This window comes from Thermobia domestica, chromosome 11 (genome assembly GCF_964235325.1).
Source record: "Thermobia domestica chromosome 11, izTheDome1.hap1.1, whole genome shotgun sequence".
In the NCBI taxonomy this organism is placed as follows: Eukaryota; Metazoa; Arthropoda; class Insecta; order Zygentoma; family Lepismatidae; genus Thermobia; species Thermobia domestica.
Genome location: NC_137464.1, coordinates 192,420,331 through 192,433,083, shown reverse-complemented (window position 1 = coordinate 192,433,083; position 12,753 = coordinate 192,420,331). Strand labels below are relative to the sequence as shown.

Below are 12,753 nucleotides of genomic sequence, written 5' to 3'. Positions count from 1 at the left end.
ATTTCCGTGTCAGGTTCCAGATTTCCTCGTTTATAGGAAGTACTTTATAAGTTTTTGTTGGTTTTCATAAGTGATAGCACTTCAACGTGAACAATATGCAATTTTGAGGTATCTGCGCCCCTATTATTGTCCATGAATTGGTAAAGTTGATAGTTTTAGAATTTGTATCTTTACTTATACTAAATACCAACGTTTGTGTAGAATTTCAAATTTCTGTATTTACAGTAAATATCCTACTGTATGTACTTGAATTAGTAATTTATGAATAACTCAAATCTGAAACTTTCCATGTTTACAGGAAAGACGCTGTAAGTTTCTAATCTTGGAGATAGATACCTCTAATATCTTCAGTAGAGTAGCATTGCTTATTATCAAAATCTTCCAGAGATACAAAAAATGAAATGAAATGTTTAAGTTTTACGTCTCACGGTTATGCCGGTTGGGCTAAAAGAGACGGTGATAATGAGAAATGAATGAAATGGTGGAATGAAGAAAGTGGGAGGAAACGGGAGTAGCCCGAGAAAACCCACGAGCACGGTGTTTGACCACCACAAAGTCCACATGGCGCGAGCTGGGATCGAACCAGGGACCCTAGCACCGGATGTGAACGCTCTACCACTGACCCCCCTCCCTCAGAGATACAAAGTGTAAATAATTCAATCATATTGTCAATTTGGGTTGGTACTTTTTTAAATTTGAGTTTGGAATGTATACATTATTACGAATAGAGCACTTCGAGTAAACCTAGATTGTTTTGTTTTAGCTTGAGCTACATTTTAAATTACTTATATTGCTAATGTTTGATAAATGCACCTATAATGTGCGTTGAGGTACTTTTAGGGATTTTTTTACGACTGTTTTGATTTGGGAAACAGAATCGTATGTGTAAATGAGTAAACACATCATTAAAGTAGTAGTTAACATGTATTTTGTATCATATTTAATGCGTATAAGTGCATGTTCGTGTAGCGCAATGGTAGGTGTGTAAGTTAAAGTGTATGACAGTATTTGATGTAAAAGAAGAAAGGTGAACTGGATTATACTTGAAATGCAAATGATGATGACAACTAAATTTAAGAAGTTTCATTGAGCACAGTGTTGCAGTGTTTGAAGTATTTACTAACAGTTTATTTGAATCTTCATGAATACGAACTTTTTAATAACTAACTGCGATGTACTAAAAATCGTGATTATTGACGTTGTTACTTAAAATGTTACTTCGACGTTCACTCTAACTTTAACCAACTTCAATTCTAACGTTGGTTTTCGTTCTTTGAGTTTAACTAACTGTGACCCAGGGGCGGATCCAGGGGGGGGCGATCGGGGCGATTGCCCCCCCAGAAGAGGAAACTTTCTTATTTTATATATATAAATAAAAATCCATCCCAAAGTTTGGAGTCCTTAAAAGTAGCAGTATGACAACCCACCGCCCCCCCCCAGAAGTCGGTCCTGGATCTGCCCCTGCTGTGACCTAATAGACTGAAGTATTTATGCAACAGCTTTACAGCACATTGCTTCTAAAATTCGGGTTAAAATCATACACGTGCTGATATATATATATATATATATATATATATATATATATATATATATATATATATATATATATATATAGGGGAAACCATACAGTTATTGGCACTTTAAGGATTTGTTTTCGTTCATACCTTTATAACAGACTTATTTTATAACATATACTGGTGATATTTTAATATATACTTTCTGGGAATCTCTAATTGAATAATATGTTGAGAAATTACAATACAAATGTAAAGTTTGGCAATAAAAATAAATTTTGTAATGTGACAATGATCTTACAGTTATTGGCACTCAAAAAACAGTTATTGGCACCCAATGAGGACAGTTATTGGCACCATTATAAAGCATACAGTAGAAGATACGATTGACTGAAATAAGGCTCGTAGGCCTGACTGGAAGTAATATCAATTATTATATTTATTAATAAACAAGAAATAGACATTTTAGACCTTCAACATTATGAAGCAAGAACAAATTGAAACCGTGGAATGCACAACATATTTTAAAAATTAAAAAAAAAAAAAAAACAGGAAATGCACAAACAAAATTGCATGTTTCAATGGTTTATTTGAATCAGTTTCATTAATCTCGTCCTCATCTATGACCACATTCACTGTCATTCTGTAGAACGTAGCACCCGTGACACACAAATCCATCTTCTATATCTTCTGGTATGTGTTCCTTATGGTACTTTGGAACGCAACGACTGTGATATTTGCTGTGGCACAACTCGCATTCAAGATCCATCCTTCCGGAAAAGAATGGCTGAAAACAGTGTTTGCAGGATATTACCTTGCTTCGCGCAGCTGATGACGAATCGAAGTTCAGCCTTCTTGTGAGCGTTCCATTTTGTAATGATTCAGTCAGTCCTTTGTCTTGTTCAGGTTAGAAGTTGATAGACCGCTTATCTCCGTTGAACAATCGAGATAGACTTCATGCTTTGATTTCTTTGCAGGTGCTTTTCCTCTGCGTTTTAACTCTTGTTCCTTTCTCTCAGACATTTTCCTTGTTTGCTTTCTGATCTATTCTTGTTCAGCTAATTGCTTTCTTCATTTTTTTCGAGCAAAATAGCTTGATATTTATGAGACGTTATTACAAACGGCAGTCTTTCTACATTTCGCTCCCCCTTTCTCTTAGGAGTTTCTGGCCATACTAAAACATCTTGCAGCAACGGGTGTTCGGTGGTTAACTTTTTTGGAGTTGAGCCGGAACCTTTTTGTAAAGCATTTGCATCTGCCATTGGTAGGTGTACTAGGATTTACTTCACAAAGAGTATGAGCATCACTAGCAGTATCTCAGTGGTTGAAATCATTGAGTTGGATACATGCAGAGGATACAGATGAACCTTGCTGATTGTTTGCTTGCACCGACTGAAGATTAACACATCTCTCTATCGAAGACTTAGACCTACTATTATCAACAAAATGTTGAAATAAGCGATAGAGTACATGGAATTGTTCGTTTTTATTTACAAGGACTTGTTCATTGTCAACTTCCTGAAGTCTTCTCATTACATCAGTTCCTACTATACTTTCAAACTAGGTTCTGGTTAATACTACATCCTTAGTTTGCTCATTACCACCGTGTATTTCTTGAACTGTTTGCCTTGGTTTTGCAACGCATTTAGTGTAATCTATGTTGTCGGGATCAAATGGGTGTGAACCGCATGCCATAAATCCATTTTGTATAATAGATGGCGAAATGTAAGTGTCAACTGCTTGTTTCAACAGAGGAGCAAATTTAGCTTTCGTCAGAGACTGCAATTGATTCTAAAGTTGCCACTCTCGTACCACTTGCTTCCACTCATCCTTCAATGGTTTAAATACGGCAACGTCAGCAGGTTGCAATATTCTTGTAGAATTGGGGTACAGAGCAATGAGTTCAATTTGAAGCTTGCAGCAAAGTTCGCTAAGTTGGTAAGTAAGATGAGTTTTATGACCGTCCACAAAATATATAATCGGGAACTTGACATTTTTCGATTTTAAATACGGATACAACACATTACCTATATATCCATAAAATACTTCGGCTTTCATTCACCCGTTCTCACTTGCGACCGATACCCTATCCTGTAGGCACAGATAGAGCCACATCATTAGGCACACGAACATAAGGGAAAACTATCATTGGGGGTGTTACGTCACCTGCAGCATTGAAAGTAAACATAACTGTTAAAGACTCCTTTGCATTTCCACGTGTCTACATCGTACACGTTACTTCTTTTTCCGCTAACACCTTTCCAGTTTTCGGGCAAAGCAAAAACTTAGTTTCATCACCGTTATAAACACGTGTTGCATCCTGCAGAACATCTGTAAGGTTATTGGCTTCAAAATACTTCTGTATATTATGAAACCATGATCTTATGTCGTTTTCTGTTACACAAGCACTCGCAGTTGTAACAGATTCGCACTTTCTTTCCGCAGCCGCACGATTTCTTTGAAAGAACGATTTATACCATCCATCTCCCGGCACGTTATTTGGAAACGGATTAGGACGAGGATGTTTCACGAGAAAGTCCTGAACACTTTTAAGAATATCCTGTTTCTTTCTGGGAAAACCCTTTTCAGCACATTTTATTAACAATTCCACCAACAATGGTTCTTCCTCTTCTAAAATGGGTCGTGGTCCGGATGAAGATTTCACATCTTGATTTCTCAGATGGAACTGTAAGGTAGACCGTGGAACGCCATACTGTTTCGATGCAGTCTCTATTCCTACACCTTTTGATATTGCTTCAAGGGAAGCACTTCTCTGTTCTAGTGCGTATCTTTTTCTTCCAATCTTTGGCATTGTGTGCCGATATCTGCAACAATAAGAAAACGTTTCGTAATTCATGTTATATGAAATAATTTAAGTTTGACATTGATCTAGGCCCCATGTTGCTAACACCAAGAATGTCCATAACCGTCCAGACGTTTGGGACGAACGTTTTGAGTCTCACAGCAGACTTTTCTATACCGGAGTTTCTTTACTCCGTTATTCACATTGACTTAGGATAGCTCGCCATTGTTAATAACTATGCATGTGTCTGACCACGCGCACTTTATTGCTGACTAGCTGAGTTTTGAAAAATACTTTCTTGCTGTAACTCAAAGTTCAAACTATTATAATAAATTTTGATGGTGGGGTAGCTCAGCCGGGTGGGACAAACGTTGCCAGTCCGCCCCTGAACTAGACTACATGAACAAATAATTTCAATAGGCATATTAGACATATTTCATTACCAGAACCTATTCTGCTGCAAATCCCTACAGTCATTGGCATGGTCATTTATACAGTTCTTGGCACTGTGCCAATAACTGTTATTTATTAGAGTAGGAAACCAAAATTTTGACCAAGAATAGATGTAGAGATGGAAAGCATTATCGGATAGTTTTCAAGCTATTTTATTCTTCAGCATCAGAGACAGAGATTGGCACTCTAGTGCCAATAAATGACATTTTATATTTTCATTCGTACAGTTATTGGCACCCCATGCATTTACTCGAAGGACAAACAAATCGGTTGAAAATGTACCATTGGAATGATTAGTAGACCCAATTGCTCTCGTGCAAAAAATACTAAAACATTTTAAACAATAGCAAACTAATTACATTTCTCTTAAGCTGATAGATATCCTTAACAAAAAGTATAAGAATTAGCTGCAAAATTGAAAAATCCAAATAGCTTCCACTGTCGACTAGGCTTTGCCTCCAACTGAAAGGTTCCCGGCAAAACAAACAACGGGAACGCGAGCAGAGAGGATCAGAGCTGCCACCTGCAGGAAATATATACCAACACATATTCATTTTTCCTTAGTGAAGAGAAAAAACTAAGGAAAGTGCCAATAATTGTCAGAGTGCCAATGACTATATGGTTTCCCCTATATATATATATATATATATATATAATCTTAGTTAACCAATTCCGCTTAAAATTGGGCGTTATATTAGCACTTTGCATTTTACATAACGTCGTTGAAGATGTGATACCTCGTATGTCCAATTTATTACTTTTTCACGAGAAGAAAGGAACGTCACTATATCTATTTACAATATTAACATTTCAGACCTTCTAAAAGGTGTTTTATCATTTAAAAACACGCTGATACAGCTGCTCTCATCACAGCATATGTGGGTATAATATATTGAACTCACTGGCATACGAGGTATCACCTGAAGTTGCCAACAATCGACATGCAAACAAACTCTGTAATCGATTGTTTCTCAGAAATCGATATCTTGTGACGCACGAAAGTTTGCTAGAACATGGGTTATTGCTTTCTTGCCAGGTTTATGCCAAAAACTCAAAATCGCAAAAATTAGACATACGAGGTATCACATCTTCAACGACGAAACTTACATAACGCTGTCCGTTGCAATGTGTTTGTGTTAACATAGAATTACAAAAATGCTGACATTCACATAACATCATTTCAGACAATTTACAACATTAACAACATTCGCACACTATGTTTTGTGAAACTGCAAATACCAAAACCAAAACAAATAAACTTTGATATTTCTATAACTGAAAATTAAAATGCACAATATTTCCAATTAATAAAAATAAAATATTAGCATTCCTTGACAATATGTTAAAAAATAATTGAAAGTATTATATGAAGAAGTTACGTTGATTTTATAAATTATTTAATCTGACTCATAATTTTATTATTACTAGCTGAAATGCCGATTCCTTGCATGGGGAGAATATGTATATGTGAAATATTTGAATCCTCTTCCTCTTAGGATACTCATTTCAATGAAATTGTAATGATAGTAATCCATAAGGTACTCTACTTTTATCATAAATTTTGAAACATCCTACCCCCATAGAACGTGAACTTTAATCGAAGTCACATAATAAAAACCTACCTTGAAATTAAATAAATAAAAGTTTCGAGTTTAACGTCCTACGAAAATGCCCTTTAGGCTAAAGGGGACGATGATTAAAGCAAGGAAACGATGATGGAAGAATTGGTGGAATGAGAATATGGGAGCAAACGGGAGTACCCCGATAAAACCCCGAAGACGATGTTGAAAACCCACCTTGAGGTAGATTATGTGTTGAAAAAGTTACTTCAAACAGGTCAGCCGTTATCCCGGCCCCGAAAACTATGAATTCGAAGTTATTCTAGGTCATTCTGGATATTTTATTTTTTACCACTTCTAATCTACCATGCCGATGAGCTGAACGTGGACTTAAACGACATCGGGTGTGTCAGTATTCGTCTCAGCGATTCCGATGTTGAAAGTGTCAGTGTTCATATCAGTGACCTCGAAAACTATGAATTCGACATTAATATCTGTCATTTTCGATTATTTTTACCATGCCACCCCTTTCTACCCTCCCCTACTTATCATCTTTTTGTTTTTTTTCATTGTCTACATTCATATTCAACTGAAATTATTACCCTGAAATTAAGTAAAGGTCACAGTAGATTTATTTCTTAAGAATTTTAGAAAATTCTGTTCCTTTTGTCATTTTAAAATTATTTTACAATAAATAAAAGTGTCATGTTCTAACAGTATATTTGGCTAGTTAAAGTTTCCAGGATTAAACTATACTTATAAAATCCTGATCAATGTTTCATAGTGGTTATATATATATATATATATATATATATATATATATATATATATATATATATATATATATATATATATATACACCGAGCGAGTCAAAAGTCCCTTGCTATAGTAGGCTAACTCGGTAACTATTGAAGATATGAAAAAAATGATAAGAGAGCATTTTGATTGCTAAGTGTGGGTTGTTAATCTAAAATTGTGGGATTTTCGTAATCGGACCAACCGTTTAAGCTCGAAACTGGTATAGCACCCAATAATAAAGAAAAATGCAACGTTACCACGTCAGTGGAGGACAAGATGGAATGAAATAATTTGGAGCGTGAAATACCCTGGGCCAAGGAGATTAGAAAGGGGAGCAAATTAAAGAACAAAGGAGCATACCTATTTACAGGACCCACGACAGTGCGTCAGCACCACAAGGAGGGAAAGGCAGGATAGAGGAGGTATACGAGGAAGACAAACAAATAAAAATAAGTCGTGTCGTTTTCTGACACGAGAGGTAATCGTGCGGAAGCTAATATCCCAACTGAAGTTGCCTGTTTCTATGGCCGGGCCCTACCCTTGATTTATTGATTTTGGTATGTGTGGAAGGAAAGGGCTAAGGGAATGGTTCGTGCCGCAAACGCCGATGTCACAGCGACCCTGTTAGGTAAGATGACGAGTGGGGAAGGCAGCAGCCTGGGCAGTGTAGAGACGGTAGCATCCCGGCACTCGCCTGGTGGAACTGCGGAAAACCGCTGTCGGGATGACTGGACTGTGTCAGTCCTTGTGCCCATGTAATTGTCTATCATTGGTGTTTGCTTGTGTATATTATTTTTCTATATGTTTATTATTATTATTATTATTATTATTATTATTATTATTATTATTATTATTATTTATTATTATTATTATTATTATTATTATTATTATTATTATTATTATTATTATTATTATTATTATTATTATTATTATTATTATTCCGAGTAACGTGGGTTCCTGTCACCACGGCATGGCGCGTCCTCAGGTTGCGGATCGAGGAGAAGGCCTCTAGATATAGAGGTTAGCTGCGAATATACTGAATAAGCAGTCGCGGACAGACGACTAGGAGTGGTCCTCCAGCTTGGGGGTTTGGGTAAGGCTAACACCCTCATCCTGTAAAAAAAGGAACTTGTTCAGAAACATTCACAAAAGCCTCGGACAAGGACTGATAACTTGGCACGACATCAGCAAAAGAAAATGGACATGAGATTTGGAACATGGAATATTAGAAGTCTTTATAGGGCAGGCGCGTTAAAATCTGTAACGAGTGAGTTAGAGAAATACAGGATGGACTTAGTAGAAGTTCAGGAAGTTAGGTGGGAAAGAAATGGATCTGAGAATTCCGGAAATTTTACGTTCTTCTACGGGGAAGGAAATAAAAATCACCAGTTAGGAACAGGGTTTTTCGTTCACAAACGAATATTACCAGCAATTAAACGGGTTGAATTTGTTACTGACAGACTTTCTTTTATTACTCTTAAGGGACGGTGGTGTGATATTATTGTTTTAAATGTACATGCTCCAACTGAAGATAAGGATGACGATATAAAAGACAGTTTTTACGAAGAAGTGGAACGGATATTTGACCAACTCCCGCGATACCATATGAAGATTCTATTAGGGGATTTCAATGCGAAGGTAGGACGAGAGGATATTTTCAAACCGATTATAGGGAACGAAAGTTTGCATAAGGAAAGTAATGACAACGGTGTTAGACTCGTGAACTTTGCAACATCCAAAAACCTAATCGTGAAGAGTACAAAATTCCCACATCGCGACGTTCATAAATACACTTGGACATCACCAGACGGAAAAACACATAATCAGATTGATCACGTTTTAGTAGATAGAAGAAGACAATCTAGCATAATTGACGTCCGGTCGTTTAGAGGGGCTGATTGTGACACTGATCACTACCTGGTAGCAGCGATAATACGGGAGAGATTATCGTTGAATAAAGGTAATACTCAATGTCCGAAAACGGAGAGATTTAATTTAAAGAAATTAGAAGAGAGCCAGGTAAGAGAGGAATACCAGATTGAAGTTTCGAATAGATTCTCGGTTTTAGAAGACTCGGAGTGCACTAGTGTTGAGGATACTTGGATTGAAATTAGAGATAGCATTAAAAGTTCAGCAATAGAAAAATTGGGACACGCGGAAATACGTAGGAACAAACCATGGTTCGACCAAGAATGCATTAAACTAGCAGAGAAGAGAAAACAGGCAAAATTACGGTGGCTACAAAATCCGAATGAAATAACTACACAAAATTTCGCAGATATCAGGCGGGAAACTTCCAAAACTTTTAGAACAAAGAAACGGGATTTTTTGAAAGCTAAAATTAAGGAACTTGAAGATAATAGTAAAAATAAAAATATTCGGGACATGTATAAGGGGATCAGCGAATTTAAGAAAGGCTATCAACCTCGTGCTTATATATTAAAGAAATCTGACGGAACAGTTCTCACTGATACGGATAGCCTCTTAAATAGATGGAAAGATTTCTTTAACGATTTGCTGAACACGCAGCCAAAAACTAATGTGCGTGGAGAAAAGGAGATACACACCGCAGAACCGTATATTCCAGAACCCAATCGAATAGAAGTGGAAGCCGCTATAAAGAAATTAAAGAAACACAAATCTCCGGGTGTTGATGAAATTCCGGCTGAGTTAATTTTAGCTGGAGGCGAAAAATTGTGGAACAAGATACACAAACTCATTCTCCTTATCTGGAACAAGGAAGAATTGCCACAAGAGTGGAAAGAGTCAATCATTGTTCCAATTCACAAGAAAGGCGACAAAACTGACTGTAATAATTATCGAGGCATTTCTCTTCTGTCAACATCCTATAAAATCCTTTCAAATATTCTGTTAGCAAGATTGACCCCATACGCAGATGAAATTATTGGAGATTATCAGTGCGGATTTAGACGAAATCGATCAACTATCGACCAAATATTTACCATTCGCCAAATACTCGAAAAGAAGTGGGAATACAATACCCCGGTACATCAACTATTTATTGATTTCAGAAAGGCTTACGACTCGGTTAGGAGAGAAACATTATACAACGTTCTTACAGAGCTTGGAATACCGAGAAAGCTAATTAGATTAATTAAGATATGTTTAAGTGAATCCCAAAGTAAAGTCCGGGTAGGAAAATTTTTGTCCACGAGCTTCCACGTCGAAAATGGCCTGAAACAAGGAGATGCGTTGTCGCCATTATTATTTAACTTTGTGCTGGAATACGCCATAAGGAAAACCAAAGATAGCAACCAGGGCCTAGAGTTGAACGGCATTCACCAGGTTATGGCATATGCTGATGATGTAAATTGAATAGGGGATGATAGGAGAACAGTAGAAATAAATGCAGAGATCTTATTAAACGCTTGCAGGGACATGGGTTTAGAAGTAAATGCAGAGAAAACTAAATACATGGAAGTGCGTCGGGACCGTAATACGGCAAATTGTGGAGGCGTTAAAATATTAAATAATACTTTTGATAAAGTGGATACTTTCAAATATTTAGGATCAATATTAACAGACGAAAATCATATTCACGAAGAAATTAAATGTCGACTAAAAGCAGGGAATTCGTGTTACTATTCGGTTCAAAATCTCTTGTCGTCGCGAATTCTGTCGAAAAATTTGAAGCTTAAAATATATAAAACGATAATCATGCCTGTTGTTCTATATGGTTGCGAAACATGGTCGCTTACTCTGAGGGAAGAACATAGACTGAAAGTATTTGAGAACAGGATCCTGAGAAGAATATTCGGACCCAAGAGGAACGAGAATGGGGAATGGCGGAAGCTTCATAACGAGGAACTACATAGTTTATACGGTTTACCCAACATTGCTAGGGTCGTCAAGTCTAGGAGGCTTAGGTGGGCAGGTCATGTAGCTAGAATGGAAGAAAGTAGAAACGCTTTCAAAGTCTTGACTGGTAGACCCATAGGAAAACGACCATTAGGAAGACCTAGGCGCAGATGGGAGGATAATATTAAGATGGATCTCGCAGAGATAGGAATACAAAGTAGAAACTGGATCCAATTAGCTAAGGATAGAAGTCAGTGGAGAGCTTTTGTGAACGCGGCACTGAACCTCCGGGTTCCATAGGCCATAGAGTTAGTTAGTTAGTTAGTTAGTTATTATTATTATTAAAATGTAAAAAAAGTTTTTTTAGGAGCATTTAAACTTTACACAATTGAAACAAATCAAATAATCTACACAGAAAACTTAATATGTCTTTATTTCGTAACTCCACTATATCGTTGTGTTTATAATATTCTTTAACAACAAGAACTAAATAAATAAATAAAATAAAATAAAAAAACAAAATTCTTAATAAATACCTGATATTGTATTAAAAGGGTGAATTATACAGTAGAATACAGTAATGTATACAGGGTAGGCCATAAGTGCTTAACATTAGTAGTTGTACAGTTCTTGGTTGACTAGAGTAACAGTAGCTCATTGACGTAAACAGTTCGTAATAGCATAGTTCATGACAGTACGTGATTCATGAATATAGGCTGTTCGTGAATAATACGTTGTAAGAAATGATTTTATAAAGAATTTAAATCTTGTTACAGTTGTAATAATTATTTAAAAATAATTATTACAGTTGTAATAATTATTTTTAAATCTTCTTCTAAGTGAGCTTACAATGAATAGAAGGTTATCAAGGTATGAACGTATGTTAGTATTTCAAAAGTAATTAATGGTTACATGACCACAATCATCAAGATGTGATTGAGTTACAATGTTCGTTCAGTGTTTTTCGACCTGCACCTCGATAAGTAATTCATAACTTGAATAAAAGATTTGAACAGACTGAGTCTGTAGTGCATCTTCCTAGACCATGTAGTCCTAAATGCGTAACTACATAAGAAAATCTTATGACTGTACACAATGTTAGGTATAAACTAATTGAAAATGATGGAGGACACTTTGAACACTTGATATAGGTAACCTAACTTAGTGTTATGATACAACTTGTTAATAGTTTTTTAGTTTCGTAGTAGTTGATGATAAATACTTAAGTTCAAATGCATTTTGTTAAGTGACCTGTGACCTACTTTGAATAGTAACAGTTTCGTAAAAGCATTTTTGAATTATGCAAGTGTAACCACGAATTTTTCTTTTTCCTTTCTAGGCATGTACTGTTGTGGTTGGGTTGGGACTGGTCCAGTAGGAGTAATTCTTTCTACAATGGGCAGCGCCTTTGAAGTAGGGAAAACTTTAGTTAAGGATATGAATGAAGGACTGTTTGATGCTTCGTTATCGAAACCTGGATATCAGGTGATAGCACAACAACTTAGGAATAAAGGTAAACAATCTTTCGTTGAAGTCAAAATAATGAAGGACACTTAGTAAGCATGTTAATAAGCTTATAATCAAATTTTCCATTAGAGGTTTCTTTTGCGAGTAATATCTACAGAAGACTGTTTCAGCCTTATGGTAGTGAAGTACAGACCCCTGCCCTAGGGCGTAAAACCCCATTTCTTCCAGCGATCATGTTCGATGTGAGAGCCCCGTTGGTGAATGATTGCACGACATCGTAGTTTCCACTGAAGGAGGCCTCTATTGAGCACTGCCTGATCCAATTTCGCTCACTCCTCCT

General features: G+C 36.4%; 1 protein-coding gene across 1 annotated transcript in view; it reads left to right on the top strand.

Annotated features, from left to right (window-relative positions):
* LOC145665401 (NADPH:adrenodoxin oxidoreductase, mitochondrial-like) overlaps positions 1 to 12,753 on the top strand; it is a 141,326-nt gene that overhangs the window by 115,356 nt on the left and 13,217 nt on the right. The window contains 1 exon segment of the mRNA XM_081732707.1: positions 12,286 to 12,459. Coding sequence (XP_081588833.1) covers positions 12,286 to 12,459 — 174 coding nt within the window.